This window comes from Panthera tigris, chromosome D2 (genome assembly GCF_018350195.1).
Source record: "Panthera tigris isolate Pti1 chromosome D2, P.tigris_Pti1_mat1.1, whole genome shotgun sequence".
Classification (NCBI taxonomy): domain Eukaryota; kingdom Metazoa; phylum Chordata; class Mammalia; order Carnivora; family Felidae; genus Panthera; species Panthera tigris.
Window position 1 is genome coordinate 45,667,434 of NC_056670.1, and position 18,935 is coordinate 45,686,368.

At 51.5% G+C, this 18,935-nt stretch overlaps 1 protein-coding gene across 6 annotated transcripts in view; it reads right to left on the reverse strand.

The window, feature by feature from the left end:
* The window catches only part of ARHGAP22 (Rho GTPase activating protein 22), a 171,070-nt gene that overhangs the window by 15,354 nt on the left and 136,781 nt on the right, over positions 1 to 18,935 (reverse strand). For 4 of the 6 annotated variants that reach the window (XM_015536606.2, XM_042959991.1, XM_042959994.1 and 1 more), the window contains one exon: positions 14,015 to 14,191. In XM_015536606.2, the coding sequence (XP_015392092.2) occupies positions 14,015 to 14,191 (177 nt within the window). The remainder of the gene's footprint in view (positions 1 to 14,014; positions 14,192 to 18,935) is intronic. The other 2 variants (XM_042959992.1, XM_042959995.1) reach the window with 1 other exon arrangement.

Here is an 18,935-nt window from a genome sequence, read left to right on the forward strand (position 1 = left end):
TCTGCAGGAAAGGGCCTGGTTTTCCCTCTCTGGAGCTGATTCCCAAGAGAACTCAGGCTGGCTTTGGCTCCTCTAGGGTTCTCTCTAGTTGGGGGTGGCGGGACCAGGAGTGGGGGACTAGGCCACAGTCGGGGAAGAGAGACAAGGAAAAAACGTTCTTAAATTCTCTCCAGAGGTTCAGACTTGGGGAAGTCCCTTCCTGCTCTCAGCTCCCCTCCAAGGTCTGTCAACCCACCCTTTCATGGCTGTATGTGACCATGTGCATGGCCCTGCTCTGGGGCCTTGACAGCTTCAGAACTGCCCTGGAGGCTGAAACCAACAGGCTGGGCTCTAGCCAGGCCTCACCAACCAAGAAGCTGACATCAGCGCAAGAAAGAGAATGGCAGCAAGAGGCATACATCATCTTGCCGGGTCGGGCCCAGGGTGAGCCAGCCCCAGGGCAGAGGATCCCTATCCTCCCGGTGGCAGCCAGGCCGCGCAGTGGCTTTCCCGAGGCCTAGGGAGGCAAACGTGGGGGCGAGCACTGGGTTCGGAGTCGGTAGCCCGGGGTTCCCGTCAGGCTCCGTCCCCGTCCCCTCAGTAGTGGCGGGGGTGGGGATGACCCTTGGAGAATCCCCGCTCGGCTCCGGGCCGCCACCTCCCCACCCCGGGCGCAAGATAGGAGGGGCCTCTCGCCGCGAACACGCACGCGCCCCGCTCCCCCAGCCCCGCGCCCCGCCGCGGGCACCCCGACCCACGCGCGCTCCCCGCCGCGGCCCCCGAGACGCATGCGCGGCGCCCTCCTCGCCCGCGGCGCTGCTTCCCCGCACCCGGTCCCGCGCTACCTGGGGCCGCGGGCGCGCAGCAGGCGGGCAGGCGGCAGGGAGGCCGCGGGCAGGCGCAGCACCGGGAGAAGGCCCGCGAGGCCGGCATCAGGCCCATGGCGCGCCCGGTGCGGCGGCGCGGCGGGGCAGGAATGCCCGGCACGCGCGCAGGTAGCGTCTTGCCCGCCGCCCGCCCCGGGCCCGGACCCTGGAGGGAGGGAGGGCCCGGCACTTGCGAGTTCCTGAAATGCCACGCCTGAAGCCGGCCCCCGGGAAGAGCTCCGGGTTCACACGTCTCACCCCCTTTTCCCGAACGCTCCGCGATACTAGGCTCCTAGGCTCCGGAGGAATGAATGCCAGCAGCTCCCAATGACGGTCCCTTCCAACAGGGGGGACTAGGACTCGCTTTAGGAGCTCCCATTCCCCGCAGGCTGGGAGGCATGTGTTCCAGGTGGGGCAGTGGAGACCCAGGAAGGCCAGGTAACTGTCTGGGTCACCCAGCTTGGGGGTGGGGGGTGGGGAGGGAGCGCCGAGCTCGGATCTAACACTGGGCTCCTGGCTTCAGAGCTGGTGCTTCGACCTTTAAGTAAAGTGTCTTGTGCAGCCCAGAGAGGTATTGATGTCCCCATTTTACAGACGCGGCAGCTAAAGTCTAGAGAGTTTATAGAATTTTCCTAAGGTCACACAGCTAGTAAGTGCCAGACCTCCCATCCAGACTTAAATTACGTTAAGACAAGTTAAAGATACGTATCTTAAAGATACATTCTTTCCAGGGCGGGCTTCTGTCCCAGTGAAATGGGCCCACAAGCCCATACTTCCAAAGTCTGAAGACTGGATTGTTTATACTCCTCCTGGTATATATACCAGCGGGGGCAGGTGCAAAGCAAAGGTGGGGGGGGGGCGGGTGGCAGCACCAGGCAGGAGGAATAGAGACCCACGGGGTTCTGTGGGCCAAATTCTGTAAGGGAGGAGCTTAGGGGAGCCCTGGGGCTGGAAGGGGTGGGGGGCTCATCTGAAAGCTGAGTGTGCAGTGCACAGCCAGTGCTCTCCGAAGCAAGGGGGGACCAGGATGAGGCAAATGAGGCACTGCCCACCTGCGCAAAACTTAAGGAATCAAAAACTTCAATAAGCAAGGTAAACATTTCACTGCAGTGTTTTAACAAATACAAGTTAATGTAAAAAAAAAAAAATCCATGATGAACAAATTATCAAAACTTTAAGTAATGACAGGCTGCAACCCTACTTTTGGCACAGATCCTGTGAGCGTCTCGCCCTAATCCCCCGGATCCTGTCTTCATTTGAAATTTTGAGATTTACTGTAGACGTGGTAGGAGAAATAATGATTCCCCCCTCCCCAAATGTCCACATCCTAACCCCTGGAACCTGTGACTGTGTTACCTCACCTAATAAAAGGGATTTTGCAGACATGATTAAATTAAGGATGGAGAGATTGTGCTGGATTATCCAGGTAGGTTTTCTAAAAGGGAGGCAGAGGGAAGGCTGCCTACAGAAGAGGTAATGATGGTAAGGAGGGAAGCAGAGACCGGAGTGATGAGGCCACAACCAACGAATGTGAACAGCGTTCTAGGAGGTGGACAGGCGAGGAACAGGGTCTCCCAAGAGCCCTCAGAAGGAACAGGCCCTTCCAACACCTTGATTTTAGCTAAGACTCAGTTCTGACTTCTGACCTCCACGATTATGACAGGATAAGTTTGTGTTGCTTTGAGCCACTAAGTTTGTGGCAATTTGTTAGAGCAGCAATAAGAAACTAATGTAATGGACTTTTGCATTAATTTCCATTACAAATATCACAATAACACGTTCATCCTGATCACTGAGGCTTTTGCTGCCCTCCTTAAATTCTGTGCTACAGGCCACATAGGCTCCCTAGTCCCGGCCTAGATACTAGTATGGGGGTGGGGGCTCACATCCTCCTTAGCCCTGGGTTCTGGGGAGGGGCTCAGGGCTCTCCCTTCCCAAAGTTCAAGTACACAGGAAGGGAGGAAGGGCATTTCATGATGCCTGTGAGGGCCACAAGCCAAGGAATGCCCCGCCCTAAACCTGTCAGAAAAGCCTAGCGCTCCCACTACCCAGGGACCGTCTGGGTCTGAGCAGCACTGTCCACCTTCAAGGAAAGGACCCAAGGGCTCAGTTAGAGTCACCTACCCTGGGGGTAGGCGGACCCTCCCAGTGGCCATGTGGGCTCTGATGCCATCTTGCTTTCTCCTCCTGAACTTTGGTTCCCCTACCTGTGCGGTTAGACCTGCCAGTCTTTAGGGAATCCCTTCCACTCCACACAGATTCCCCAGATGGCTGGAAGTCTGCAAGTGCCTGCCATTTAGAAGGCTCTGGACTCAGATGGGCACCAGATTATGCCCCAGCCAGGATAACACACCCCATGTCGGGGGGTCATTTTTAGCTGTGGAGCCTATTAGGGTTGGATGTTCAGAGAGAGTCTTAAAATTGTCCCGTTGAGGGGTGGGTGCCTGGGTGGCTCAGTTGGTTGAGTGTCCAACTTTGGGGTCAGGTCATGATCTCGTGGTTCGTAAATTCAAGCCCTGGTGTTTGGCTCACAGGTGGCAGTGCCAAAGCTGTCAGCGCAGAGCCTGCATCAGATCCTCTGTGCCCCCCCCCCCGCCCCTTCCCCGCTTGCACTCTCTCTCTCTCTCTCTCTCTCTCTCTCGCAAAAATAAACATTAAAAAAAAAATGTCCTCTTGGGGCAAGGCCAGGAAGCTGAGGCTCTGTCCTCTCAAACAAGTACCTGGACACAGATGACCTCTTCAGCGGGGGTGGCCCTCAGTTCTGAGCTGTGTGTCGAACAGGCCCCGGGTCCAAGACCTCGGGGACTCTTTCCTCAGTCTGATTGCCTCCCCATGATCTCCGTCCCTCCCATCAAGACAACTCAGATCCAGAGGCTATGGTGCTCTGATGCTTACCCAGGGAGAGAAAGAGAGAGAGGGAGACAGAATCACTGAAGATCTCACCCTGGGGACAGCTGCCCCTGCCCCCAGCTCTGCTGTGTGCTGTAAGGCAAATTGCTAAACCTCTCTAGGCCTCTCTGCCTCCCTCTATAATGTAATTTTGATACAACTAACCCCTGGCAAGAGTAGCACTCAGCAAGCATGAGACCCTTCTGTCTCTCCTCAGACTGATGTGGAGAACGACCAAGGCCACCTGGAAGCCACAAGAGGCAGGGAACCTGGCCGTAGGATCACCTGGAGGCCCCCTGGCATCCTACTTTCCAGAGCAGGCATCCAGCAGGGGGTGCTCTGAGCTCTAGCAGACCTGGGTTAGAACCCAGCTTCCTGGGGTACCTGGGTGGCTCAGTCGGTTAAGCGTCCAACTTGGGCTCAAGTCATGATCTCACGGTTCGAGAGTTCGAGCCCTGCATCAGGCTCTGTGCTGACAGCTCAGAGCCTGGAGCCTGCTTCGGATTCTGTGTCTCCCTCTCTCTCTACCCCTCCCCTGCTCGTGCTGTCTCTCTCCCTCTCACAAAAATAAATGACATTTAAATAAATAAATAAACAAACAAATAGACAAACAAACAAACAAATAAATAAATAAATAAAAAGAACCCAGCTTCCTGCCGACTTCTCTGTGACCTGGACAAAGCGTTTGAGTCTCCCTGTTGCCCAGTGTCCCCGCCTGTAAAGGTTTTCACGACCAGTTTCCTAGGACTATTGCAGAGCCTGACACAGGAACATGCTGAATAAATGTTAGCTGCCCTGGTAAGTGGCTACCTCTGCCCAACTTCTCCCCTGTGGCTGGGGTTACCGGGGCACCGCTCAGTGTCACTGGCACTAACCCTCCACTGGCCTCATCTTAACAGTAACCATGACAAACTCTCTCCTGGCCCTGTCTGTGATCTGAGCTCTCCTTAGCACAAACAGAAGCCAGGCAGGCCACGTTGATGGGGCATTTCCCCTCACAGCCGCTGGGAAGGAAGGAGGACTTCTGGCAAGGTGGGTAAGAGGCAGCTGAACGGTTAGCGTCCTGAATTCACCCCAGTAAATCACCACTGCTGGCGTGCCGGGCTCTCCCAAGGCAAGTTATCTGCCCTCCCTCTCTGTTCTCCCCGTAAACGGCCCCGGGCTCCCTGCCATCCTGTCAGAGGGGTCTGTGGCTGGGAACTATTTCTCCTACAAGCTCACAGACTCCAGAAGCACTACAGGGGAAGGAGGCCCAAGGATGCTGTGAACCAACCCCTAAGCCCAGAAGAGGCCAGATCTGCCCTCTGTGAGCCTGGGGCATGGAAAGGGTCCCGGGCCTGCGGAGGCATCTCCTCCACCTGGCTTGTGGACCCACAGAGCATACGAGGATAGGCTGAAGGTACCAGATTCATGCTCAAGCAGCCCATCTGCTGGCTTAGTGACCTGAAGCCCAGCACAGATTAGCCACAGTCCTTTCTCTCCCCTTTTGGAAGGGCTGCCAAGAAAGGCCCAGCTAGGGACTCTGGGCCTGGTGGGTCAACATTCAGGGAAACCGGAAATAAGACTCTCTTCTTCAATCTCCTAGAAGAGCTGGGCAAGCAGCACGGGGGAGAAGTGGTCCACTAGTATCTCGGGCTCCACCACTGCTAGCCTGGGCTGGGGCCAGTGACCTTTCATTCTGAACCGGATTGTGCCTCGAGGGGCTTCTATTTGGAGAGGTCATTCTAGCAAACTGTGACCACTTCCAGCTGGACTAAAAAGGTTGCTTTGTGTCCCTCCAACTTGCCCCAAGGCTGGGATTTTCTCCATGTCAAGTGTCCTGCCCTGTGGCTTCTGGAAGCTGCATTTGTCCCCTCTTTTTCCTTCTACCACCTGATTTCTGAGGAACCGAAGAGCAGGAGAATTGGCTCCAGGGGGTCAGAGGAAAGTCTCCAGCGGCCTGTGAGAGCCACATACAACCGGGCTGGGGCAACAAGGCTCTGATGGCCACTGCGGGCCTGCTGCTGGTCCCTCACACCCCTCCCCAGTGCAGGGCAGTCACTGTGGGCAGGGACACCATTCCCAAGCTGGGTTCCTTGCCCCAGGGCTGTCGTTCCGTGCTGCTGCCTGTAAGGTTGGGGCAGAGAGCTTCTGGGCTGTGCTAGGCAGTGCCTGGCGGCCTGTGAGTGTCATAGTTACCATGCTACTAGTTACTGAGCACTAATCCTGACTCCTGCATCCAACACAGCACCTGCCCTGGCTTCATGACAAACAGACGTCTCAAACTGAGAAGTGTCCAAATGGAACTGTGGTCGGGCCGTGGCCTCCCAAACCTGAACTGCGCTCTTGGTTAATGACAGCTCTGTCCCCAAGACCTCTCACCCACAGCCCATGAGTCACCTGCACTGTCCCTGCTCTTGCACACCCCCACCCAGTGCTTGTCCGTCCTATTTTCCAAACAGATTCAGAACCTGATTACTTTCACTGTCACCCATCATAGTGAAAGCGCCCATGTCTCCTGCCTGGATTAGTTCGTGTATACCTGTCCTTGGCTTCGCCTTGTCCCTCTCAGGCCAGCAGTCTGAGTGGCCCTTTTCAACTATATGTCAGATGCCATCACGCCTCAGCTCAAAGCCCTCCAATGCGCCCTCCCCCTTTCATTTAGGAGTGAGAGCCAGGGCACCTGGGTGGCTCAGTCGGGTTAAGCGTCTGACTTCAGCTCAGGTCATGATCTTTCAGTTCATGAGTTCCAGCCCTGCATCGGGCTCTGTGCTGGCAGCTCAGAGCCTGGAGCCTGCTTCAAATTCTTTGTCTTCCCCTTTCTCTGCTCTTCCCCTGCTCATGCTCTGTCTCTCTCTCTCAAAAATAAGTATTTTTAAAAATTAAAACAAACGAACAAAAAAAAGGAGTGAGAGCCAGTCCTCACAGGGGTGCGGGAGGCTCCTTCCCATCTGCCCTGTCCCTCACCCCTCCGGCCTACCCACCCTCCACGCTGCTTCAGGACCACATCAGACGTGCTCTGCTGATGCCCAGGCTGTTGCCTCTGGTTGGCCAGCTTCCACCAGACATCCTGGCTGGCTTTCTCACCTCCCAGACTGTTTGAATGTCCCGTCCTCATCACTGTATTTAAAACTGCTCGGGTTTGTTTTTCTTTCAACAGCACTCACCACCCTTCCAAAACACAGAGGTTCACAGAATATGGGCCCTAGACCAGCAGCACCAGCAGCATCCGGGAACTTGTTAGAAATACAAATTCGAGGGCATCGCCCAAGCGAGCTGGAATCCCCGTGGGTGGAGCCAGCAGTCCCATTTCCACAGGCCTTCCTCGGGGTGCCTCAGATGCTAGCTAACATTTGAGAACCACTGCTCTGTGCCTTGTGACTTGCTTTCCTGGTTAGTGGCCGTCTTGTGGAGTAGGATGGAAGCTCCCCCCGACCTCTTTTCCTGCCACCTCCCCTGCCTGTGCACAGCAGGTGTGCTGTGTTTGCTGAATGTTCCAGGGCTACCTCGTACTGAGAGAGCGCTGAGCACTTTGCGTCTGTCCGTCTTCTCTCTTAATTCTCATGACAGTCCTGCAGTGAAGGCATTCTTCTTCCGTTTTGCAGACAAAGACACAGAGAGGGTAACAGGCCTACCCAGGGTCACACAGCCAGCAAAGGGCAGGGCCAGATCACACTCAGACCACACAACCTGATGCTGGAATCTGTGCTCACTCTGCCTCCTCTCACCCATCAGTGCAACTGGCTTTGCCAAGCACCATCCTATCAGACCCAGAGGGCTTGCAGGCTCTCTCCAGATAACTAGGCAAGGGTTCATCCGTGCAAGCACCTGCCAGATGCCAGGTAACCCTGGGTACTCAGTGGTTCCCTCTTCTTTCCTCTCATGGTGAGCTGGGTACGAGTTGCTGCCCGATGGGGCTCCAGGGCCCATGTTCCCAGAGCTGGGCACAGAAGTCCAGAGACCTACAGGAGAGCATTGCCCTCTTCACAATGTCAAGTCTTCTGATCCATGAAGATGGGATGTCCTTCCATTTATTTAGGTCTTTTTTTAGTTTCTTTTAACAACATTTTGTCACTTTCAGAATAGTAAGTTTTATACTTCTTTTGTTACATTTATTCCTAAGTATTCTCTTCTTTGGGATGCTATTGTAAATGAAGTTTTCTTAATTTCATTGTTGGTGTGCTCATTGCTACTGAACAGAAATACAGCTGATTAGTGTATACTGACCTTATATGCTGCAGTCTTGCCGAATGTTTTATGACTTCTAATTGTTTTCTAGTGGATTTCTTAAGGTTTTCTGTATATGAGATCTTATTATCTGCAAATAAGAGATACTTTAACTCCTTTCTTCCTTTCCAATCTGGATGTATGTCATTTTCTTGCCTAATTGCTCTGGCCAGAACCTCCAGTACAATGCTGAATTTCAGTGAGGAGAGTGAGAATCTGTGCCTTGTTTCTGATCTCAGAGGATAACTATCCAGTCTTCCTCCACAAGTATGTTACCTTTGGGTCTCTTGTAGATACATACTCTTTATCAAGTTCAATAAGTTTCTTTCTACGCCCATCCCTAGACCTTTTCATCAGGAAAGGGTGCCAGACTTTATTAAATGCTTTCTCTGAGTCTACTGAGATGATCATGTGGTGTTTTGTTTTAAGTAGGGTTCATGCACCCAGCAGGGAGCCCAATGGGGGTGGGGAGGGGGAGCTTGAATTCACAACCCTGAGATCAAGACCTGAGCTGAGATCAAGAGTCAGATGCTTAACTGACTGAGCCACCCAGGCGTCCCAATCATGTGGTTTTTGTCTTTAATTCCATTATTGTATTACAACTGTTGATTTTCAGGTGTTAAACTACCCTTGCATTCCTGGGATAAATCTCATTTGGTCATAAATCTCATCTCATTTGTATAATCCTTTCATATACAGCTGGATTCAATTTGTAAGTATTTTGTTGAGGATCTTTGCATCTATCTCCACAAGAGAGATCAGTGCTCCAGCCATTCTTCTCTCCCTCTCCAGTACCATCAGTCTTTTGCATTGCTGTTTTGTCTCCCAACTTAAAACAAAACCAAAAAACCCAACAGCCCTCTCTTTACCTGACCTCCCCTCCAGCCACTGTCCCATTTCTCTTTCCCTTTATAGTCAACTTCTTGAAACAGTCGGTTATTCTCACACTCCATTTCCCCTTGTCTTACCCCTTCTCACGCCCGCTATTATCAAGCTCTATCCCCAGCACTCCACCAGAACCACGCTTGCCCAAGTCAGCAATGAACCATGCTCCATCTCTTCTGGTTGATCTGTCCACAGTGCATGTTGTCACTGCCCCTTCCTCCCTAGACATTCCCTTCAGTTGCCTCGGGATCCCCAACTCACTCCTGGCTCCTCCCCCTCACCAACTCTCCTGAGTCCCCTCTGCTGGCTCCTCCTCTGCCCCTGACTTCTCACCTGGGAGCAGCTCAGGGTTCAGCCCTGGTCCTCTGATGTCTCTACACTTGGCTCTATGGTGCCTCACCCCAGCCTCACGGCTTCAAACCCCATCTATATGTCAACAGCCTCCAAATTCCCCCTCCAACCCAGTCCTCTCTCCAATTCTCTAGACTTAAATGTTAAACTGCCTATTGGACACTTAAAGTTGAGCCTCTAGGGGTGCCTGGGTGGCTCAGTCAGTTAAGTGTCTGACTTTGGCTCAGGTCGTGATCTTGTGGTTCATGAGTTCAGGCCCTGCATTGGGCTCCGTACTGACAGCTCAGAGCCTAGAGCCTGCTTCAGATTCCGTGTTTCCCTCTCTCTCTGCCCCTACTCTGTTCATGCTCTGTCTCTCAAAAATAAATAAATGTTAAAAAAATAATAATAACAAACTTGAGCCTCTACCAGGTATCTCAGACTAAGCCCAATGGGAACTCTCACGCTTCATTTCAAACACTGCACTTCCTTTGGTCTTTTTCATCTGTTAATGGCTAATCCATCCTTCCAGTTGCTTAGATCAAAACATCCTGGAATTACCCTTGACTTCTCTCATTCTCTTATACCTTTCTTCCATTCCAGCAGGGAAATACTTACACTGGCTTTACCCTAAAATATATCAAGAATTCAATTACTTCTCATCACCAGTACCACCCGGGCCAAGCTGCCATCGTCTCTCAGTTGCATTAGTGGATAATGAGCTCCTAGCTGGTCTCCCTGTTTCTGGCCTTGCCTTCTGGGATCTATTCTCAACAGGTGGCCAGAGGGATCCCGTTGGAACCCTGTCAGGCTCTGCCATTCTCTGTTCAAAACCCAGCAAGGGCACCACGTCACTCAGGGAAAGCCAGAGTCATCACCCTGACAACAAGGCCCTACTGACTTAAACCCCTTTACCTCTCTGACCCACTTCCTGCTCTCTCACTCTTCGCAGACTCTGCTCCAGGCAGACTGGCTTCTTCGCTGCTCTTCCAACATGGACCCCACTACCCCTGCCTCCAAACCTCTCTGCCCAGGTATATGTGTATGTCACCCTTCAGCTCCTTTACTCAAATGTCAGGAAACTCCAACCTCCAAAGCTCTTACTTGCCCTTCCCCCCCTCACCTTTCTCCACGGAGCCCTGCAATCGGCTTGTTACCTGTTCTCTCCTAGAATGTGCATTTCACGAGGGTAGAGACTTTGTCTGTCCTGTTCACTGCTGTATCCCTGGCTCCTAGAATACTTTCGCAAGTGAATGAATGACTGGCTGAATGAATGAATGAACGAATGCCCAGATAAGAGGGACTGCCACCTCTGGGCAGGCCATCGCCAGTAATGGGCTCCACTGACCCCGTGGGTCTACTGCCTCCAGTCTTCTCCATGGGGATGGCCGGGGCTGCCTCTGACTGCAGCAGGCACACTGCCCATTCCTGTCTGTCAGAGGTGGCCTGCTCTCTGCCAGAACAAACATGCTTGAAAGGGCTCACGGACTCCGTTATTAACAGTGAAAGAAGGACTGATCCTCTAAGCCTCCTTTCCAGGGGAACCCAGGCTAATAACAGCTTTGCCAGGAACCTGCTGCAGAGGCTGACTGAGCCCACCTGTGAGTGCCCATGGCTTGCCCAGACATGTCTGCCGTCGCTAACCCCTGCGATTGCTGCGTTTCCTCTATGCTTCTGGTGGAAAGGAGATAAGCGCCTTTGATGACGGTTCCTATTTGAAATCTTACAAGTTCTGCAGCACGCAGTCTGAGAAATTTGGTAAATGCTGGGGGACCTGAGGGAGGGACAGATCTGGGTTCTATGTTGGGTTCTGCAAAGGGTCCCAGTTCTGAGCAAGCACAGAGAAGGAGGGAGGGAGGGAGGGAGGGAGGGAGGGAGGGAGGGAGGGAAGGGGAGAGAGAGAGAGGTAGATGTGTGGCCAGAAGCTGGCACCATGAATAGAGTAGATGGGTGTGCCAGCGCCCTGCATGGTCTGAGTCAAAGCATGGCCTCTGGGGTTAGAACATCCACCTTTGTTTCTCAGCTTTGCTCCCTGAGTAGCTGGGTTGTCTTGGCCAAATTACATAGACACTTCAGCCTTGAGCTTCTCTGTTTTTTGTTTTTTTAATATAGTGAAGTATCCGTACATCCAGAAACGTACTTAAAGCATATACCTGCAGATTACCACATTGCTGTAAAATGAACACCTGTGTAAGTGAGACTTCTATCCAGACTTTTATGGCATTTGTTTCTTTGCCTTTCTTTATTTCTGCTGCTCAATTACCCACCTACAAATAGTACAGTTTTCTTTCTGCCCTGTTTTTCAACTTTATACAAATGGAATTATACCTATAACATGTTACCGAGCCTCCCTAGTCCCATGGTAGGTGTTTAGGATTCATGCATTAGGTGGAGTTGTGGGTAATTCTTTTCCACTGCTGTAGAGTTTCCTGCTGCAAGAACGAATCATACTTATTGAGCCCCTGGATCGTTCCTAAACCCCTGGTTAGGGTCAGGCCATCATGGGTAAGGCTGCTGTGAACGTGTGACGTGTCCAAGTCCCCAGCATATCTGCACACATATATCTATCTGGGACATGCCTAGAGGTGGCACTGCGGGGCCTCCCAGTGCTATGGGGTGCATAGCAACTTTTGCAGATCCCGGCAATACCCACAAGTGCCCATAGCTCTGTCCTTGTCACCTCCGAGAACCGCCCGCCTTTTTCATTCAGTCTTTCTGGTGGGTGACTACAAGTGGCATGTCGTGGTTTAACATGCACCTGCCTGATGACTAACGAGGCTGAACACCGCAGCCTATATTCACTGGTCACAAGGATTTCTTTCTTGGTGAAGCGCCTGTTTGAGTCTCTTGCCGGAGTTTCTACTGGCTTGTCTGTCGTTGCCTTCTGGGTTTGTAGGGGTTTGAGGAGCAAGTCATTTGACGGCTGTATGTGGTACAAACACCTTCTCCCACCCTAGATGCTTGTCTTTTCATTTTCTTAATCTACCTTTTAACGAACAGATGCTCTTCCTTGTGTAGAGCATAATTTATCGATCTTTTCCTAAAAGATTAATGATTTTTATAACTCCTGCAAAAAGAAGCTTTCTCTACCCAAGATCACAATGATGTTCTCCTTTCCCTGGTGTTCGGAGGTGCCGTCTGTCGTAAGTCAAAGTCCAGCTGCATGAGAGTCTGATTCTGGGCTCTATTTTGTTCCATGGGTTCAATTCCAACCACTTTGCACCCAAGGAGGTCTGTGAAGGCCGCAGAAATCCCTGAGTGTGCCTGGGTCTTGGGTCAAAGTTGCCACGAGCCTCAGGAGGCAGGGAGGCCATGACTAACAGTGTGAGGGCATTTATGAAGCACAGGAAAAAAACTGACTTTCCAGGTGATATCGACTCTTCTATGTGAGGATCAGTGTTTCTAGGAGAGATGGCCAGGCAGGCCACAGCCGGGAATAGCAGAAGAGAGCTGGTGAGGTGAGTGGGGAAGGGAGGGGCTCAGCCTACAGATCACACTGGGTCTGGAGACGGGCTCCAAGCCCTGAAAGGTGAGCTTCCGCCCCTGCCCAGAATGTGCAGCACTCAGACACTGTGCGGGGGAGGTAGGATGACCATGGCTCTCATGGTCACATGGTCTCCACATTCAGCAGGGAGTTGGTGGCCGCAGCCCAGCCAGTATGGTGACCCCTTCTAAAAGCTCTTTTCATGATGACTGCGAGGGGCACCGACCACACAGCCGGGGGCCACCCTTCCTTTCTCTTGCACCATGTGTCTGTCCACAGACCCTGGCAGCCCTACCTTCAGAACACAGCTGCAGCTGAGCCCTCTTCACTGTCTTCTCCACCCCCACGCCAGCCTGTGTCCCCGTCACCCCCGTCTGATGGCTGTCTCAGCCTGCCGTGTCCACTCCTGTCTCTCTCTGCTCCACCCCTCACATGGCAGCCAAAGGGCCCTTTACAAATCTGGGTCAGGTCATGTCTGTCTCCTGCTCAGAGCCCTCCTTGGTGCCCCATCGATTGAGAACAAAATCTGAGATCCCCACCATGTCCCCAAGGCCTCAGGGACCTCTCCTGCCTCATGTCCTCTACTCTCCTGTCCTCACTCCCTCAGACCCACTGGCCTTCCTGAGATTCTCTGTGTCCAAATCTTTCACTCCCACCTCAGGGCCTTTGCACTTGCTTGCCCCTCTGCCTGAATGCTCTTCGCCCAGCACTCCCCTGGCTCTCCTGGCCACTTCATTGAGCTGGCTAGGCTACAGCATCTAACACAGCATCCCCTCTATCATCCTACTTAAATTTACTTTATTGTGTTTCTCTCTACTCAAAATCATGTGACACCTTGACTTGCCTATTATCCGTCTCCCACTGGACAATGGATGGGAGAGGAGGGCGGAGGAATCCTCTATTTTATCACTGAACTTCCGAGTGTCCGGAATATGACCAGGTACGTTTCAGGCATCCAATAAGTGTTTTCAATAAAGGTGCGTAAATGGCAACCACTGCTCTCAGCTCAGAAACAAGGAGCTGGTTGTGTGGGCCGCGCAGGGGCCCTGTGTGGCTGTAGGAAGGCACAGCAGAGGGAAGGACGCAGGACCCAGTGCAGACCACCTCAAAAACACCTGCTGTGCAGCAGGGCTCTGGACGCAGGGAGGCAGTATGCACACGCCACAGGATTCTAGCTGGAGGAGGGCATGTTTTGAAAGGTGGCCCCGATTCCCCTGCTGCTGCCTGTCCAGTAAAGTGGAGGTGTGACTGTCGGGGGCCGGCAGCAGAAGAGGACAGCATGGCTTGCCTGCTGTAAGCAGCTAGGGACACAGCCAGTGGGTCCCGAGTGAGAGAGGTCTTGCGGGCTCAGTGCAGGGCAGAGGGGCATGATTACCTGAAGGCAAGGGTTCTAGAGGGTGAGCATGCGATCTACGGGCAGTACCTCCGCCAAGTGGGGCCCAGATGACCCGGCGGATGGCCTGCACCCAGTCCTCCATGTCACGTTGGGAGCTGGCCATGAGCAGGAGCGCCTCGGGGTTGGCCGGAACCTTCTCCCGCTCCCCGGTACCACCTGCAAGACAGGGAGACACAGGCTTACTGCAAGGACCCCCGTGCGGACACCGGGGCACACGCTCCCACAGCACTGTCCACCCCAACGCCAGTTAGCCTGTTCTTCCCTGCCCTGTGAGAAGGCCGCCTCTCCCAAACCTGTCGGCAACAGCCAAGCTTCTGGTTCCGTTTTGGCAGCCCCCTCCCACCCGCTGCCACTCCTTTCACACCCCACATGTGTATCTTTGGGGCCCTTGTAGGTTTCCACCTAGTTACACTTCCGCATCAAAACAGAAATCATTAGGAGCATCCCCGGGCACTATTAAGGAAAGAGCATTCACATCGGAGGCCAGCTGGGAGAAGTTCAGAACCCAGAGTAGCCTATGTATTTTGTTCTGCATCAGCTTTACGCCTCTTCCGCGCAAAGTGCAACATCACTATGCTTTTAACGTCCACTCTGACATTACAGGCCTCCTTCCCCAGCCTGGAAAGGAGGCCTGATTCTCCACAAGCAGTAACATTACGGAGGCCTGCTGTCAAACCAGGATGGAGCAAAACGCTCTAGAATTCCCCACCCGTCCCCACTCGCAGCTGGACATTGCATCTAAACACAGAAGGATGGGAAAGTTCAGACAGATGTCATTAAATTTTCCCTAATGTAGCTCCAGCGGTTCTCACGTTTTCATGTATAAATGAACTCATCTTTAGGGTGTACACAAAAACCATTTATACTGAACTTCATCTAAAGGCTTTTCAAGAATGATCTTTTCTTCATTCATCCCCAACATCCTGCAATATGTAACTCACCCAAGTACTAGCCTCTGGTCCCAGAGCCACCGACCCTGAGCGGGACTGTCTGGAGGTGGGGTGTGAGTCCCAGGGTCCTGGGTTCTCGAGGGGGTGGGGTGGCAATTAGGGAGAACCGTGAGACCCAAGACACCCCCTTGCTAGAGCCTGCAGCCCTGGGATGGAGACAGGAGCAAGTGCTTCCTGAGTGCGTGGTACCTGCCCGGGACTCTTCTAGAAGCTGCAGACACTTAAGTGGACAAAACCGTCCTCCTGGGATTCTTTAATCTTCACAAAGACTGTGTGGCAGGAGGTGCCGTTACTTTCCGCAGTTTCCTCAGTCAAGGAAACTGAGGCACAGAGTGATTAAGGAACTTGCTTGAACTCACACGGCTACTACGTGGCAGAGGCTGGGATTCAAAGTCCCCTGCTCTGGACTCTGACCCACCCCATGCTCTTGTCACCCCTCACAGAGAAGGCAGCCTGGTAGGATCAGTCTGACAGTGGTCCCAGCAAGGCCACCAAGGGCCAGGAAATGGAGAAGAGTACTCTGAGAGCTGGAGCACAGGGTGGGGTATGTCCTCACTGAGGGGGCACCTGAGCAGGGCCAGTAGTCTGGACAGGCCTGTGAGGCCCAAAGCTCAGAAGGGTGATGAGCAAGGAGACAAGCGTGCCGGGACCCCAGGATGGCTTCTGGAGCCCTCACCACACACACAAGCCCTGCTCCTTGGGAGCCCGTGCAGCCGCTGGGAAGCAGGGCGGTGGAGGTGGAGGTGGAGGGGAAGGGAGTCATGGGGCAGAGGCGGCAGAGCCCGAAGCCAGACAAGTGTGTGTGCACCTGCGGGAAGCAAAGTCTGCACCCATGGCTCGGTGGCTGCCATGGTCATTCGTGGGGTGTGAGCACTGCCACAGAGGCGGGGAGAGTCGGAGCAGGGGGAAGCCTGATGCCTCCAGGAAGCTTTGCTACATAAGCTTCTCTGAACCAGTGTCTCAAGATGGCTCAGAAGAAGGAGATTTAGGACTCCAAGAATTTGTTATAGTTACTTGCTTATCCTAAATACTCTGGTTTTTGTTATTTTTTATTTTTATTTATTTAATATAATTTGTTGTCAAATTGGTTTCCACACAACACCAGTGCTCATCCCAACAGGTGCCCTCCTCAATGCCCATCACCCACTTTCCCCTCTCCCCCACTCCCCATCAATCCTCAGTTTGTTCTCTGTATTTAAGAGTCTCTTATGGTTTGCCTCCTTCCCTCTCTGTAAGTACCCCCCCTTCCTCTCCCCCATGGTCTTCTGTTAAGTTTCTCAGGATCCACATAAGAGTGAAAACATATGGTATCTGTCTTTCTCTGTAGGACTTATTTCACTTAGCATAACACTCTCCAGTTCCAGTCACGTTGCTACAAAAGGCCATATTTCATTCTTTTTCATTGCCAAGTAGTATTCCATTACGTATATAAACCACATCTTCTTTATCCATTCGTCAGTTGATGGACATTTAGGCTCTTTCCATAATTTGGCTATTGTTGAGAGTGCTGCTATAAACATTGGGGTACAAGTGCCCCTATGCATCAGTACTCCTGTATCCCTTGGGTAAATTCCCAGCAGTGGTATTGCTGGGTCATAGGGTAGATCTATTTTTAATTTTTTGAGGAACGTCCACACTGTTTTCCAGAGTGGCTGCACCAGTTTGCATTCCCACCAACAGTGCAAGAGGATTCCTGTTTCTCCACATCCTCTCCAGCATCTGTAGTCTCCTCATTTATTAATTTTAGCCACTCTCACTGGCATGCGGTGGTATCTCAGTGTGGTTTTGATTTGTATTTCCCTGATGAGGAGCGACGTTGAGCATCTTTTCATGTCTGTTGGCCATCTGGATGCCTTCTTTAGAAAAGTGTCTATTCATGTTTTCTGCCCATTTCTTCACTGGATTATTTGTTTTTCAGGTGTGGAGCCTGGTGAGTTCTTTATAGATTTTGGATACTAGCCCTTTGTCTGATATGTCATTTGCAAATATCTTTTCCCAATCTGTCAGATGCCTTTCAGTTTTGTTGATTGTTTCCTTTGCAGTGCAGAAGCTTTTTACCTTGATGAGGTCCCAATAGTTCATTTTTGCTTTTAATTCCCTTGCCTTTGGAGATGTGTCAAGTAAGAAATTGCTGCGGCTGAGGTCAGAGAGGTTTTTTCCTGCTTTCTCCTCTAGGGTTTTGATGGTTTCCTGTCTCACATTCAGGTCCTTCATCCATTTTGAGTTTATTTTTGTGAACGGTGTAAGAAAGTGGTCTAGTTTCATTCTTCTGCATGTGGCTGTCCAGTTCTCCCAGCACCATTTGCTAAAGAGACTTTTTTCCAGTGGATATTCTTTCTTGCTTTGTCAAAGATGAGTTGGCCATACATTTGTGCATTTTTTCCTTATTGAGTTTTGAGAGTTCTTTACATATTCTGGATACAAGTCTTGTATCAGATATATGCTCTGCAAGTATTTCTCCCTGTCTGTGCCTTTTCTTTTCATTCTCTTAAGAGTGTATTTAGAAAAGAAGTTTTTAATTTTAGTGAAGCCCGATTTACCAATGTTTTTCTTTTACTGAGTGTGCTTTTCTAAGAAATCTTTGCTTAACCCAAGGTCATAAAAGTTTTCCCCTAGAAGTTTCGTGGTTTTAGGACTTACATTTAGGTCTATGAGTTAATTTCTGAATTTGGTGCAAGGTATGGATTGAACTTCATTCTTTTTAAGTAGGCCTCACACCTAGCACGGAGCCCAACACAGGGCTTGAACTCACAACCTTGAGATCAAGACCTGAGCCGAAATCAAGAGTCAGCCGCTTAACTGACAGACAGAGCCACCCAGGTGTCCCATATCTGGTATATTTTGTATCTCATGCATTATAGGTTTGAGCTCTAGAAGTTTGATTTGGGGTCTTTTCAAAAATATCTTTCACGTCTCTACTTAACTTTCTGAACCTACTGGAATACAGGTATAAAAACTGTTTTACTGTCTCTGTCTGCTAATTTTAATACTGTCATTTCTAGGCTGGTGTCAGTGGATTGATTTTTCTCCTCATTGTGGGTCCTGTTTTCTTGATTCTTTGCATGCCTGATATTTTTTATTCGGTGCCAGACATTGTGATTCCTCAATCATTGGGTGCTGAACATTTCTGTATTCCTCTAAAAACACTTGAGTCCCTTCTGGAATGAAGTTAGGTTACTTGGAACGAGTTTGATCCTCATAGATTTTGCTTCTAAGGTTTCTTAGGTGGGTCCAGAACACTCAGGATGAGCCAATTCTTCCCCACTGCTAAGGGAAAACCCTTCCGTGTTTCCTATGCAATGCCCCAGGAGTCATGAGGTTTTCCAGGATGGTAGATGTAACAGGAACTATTCCCTGCCCTGTGTTAGAGGGGATGCTGTTGCCTAGAATCCTTCCTGGTGGTCCCCTCCTCGGGTTCAGGTCATGTCCTCACTGTACATGGTGATGCGTTCTCAAGGAGTTTTCTCTCTGAGCAGCTCTTTCCTCCTGGGTATCCCATCTGAAAACTCTAGATGCTTTGGTCTCTCCATCCCTAAGCTCTGTCTCCTTAATGCATGGAGTACAAGGGGTTCCACCTGGGGTTCCCCTTTCTGCGGCACAGCCTGGAACTTTCTCCAGCTGGGGCACGTGTAGACCTTACCTCATCTGTTTCCCGTCTTTTGGGGGTCACAGTCCTTCACTGCTACTGTTCAGTATCTTCAAAACTGTTTCAGATTACTTGTCCTTTTTTTGTGGGGAGGGAGTTGTTTTAGGTGAGAGAGCAAACTGGTCCCTGTTGTTCCATTGTATCCAGAAACGAAGTCCCGCTACCACTTTTAATGACCCGCTACGTGTAAAACACTGTGCAAGAAGCTTAACACACACGGCCACACCTAGTCCTCATAAATACTGTAGGAAGGAGTGTTACTGACCCCATTTTACAGATGAATAAATGGATGCTCTGAGAAGTT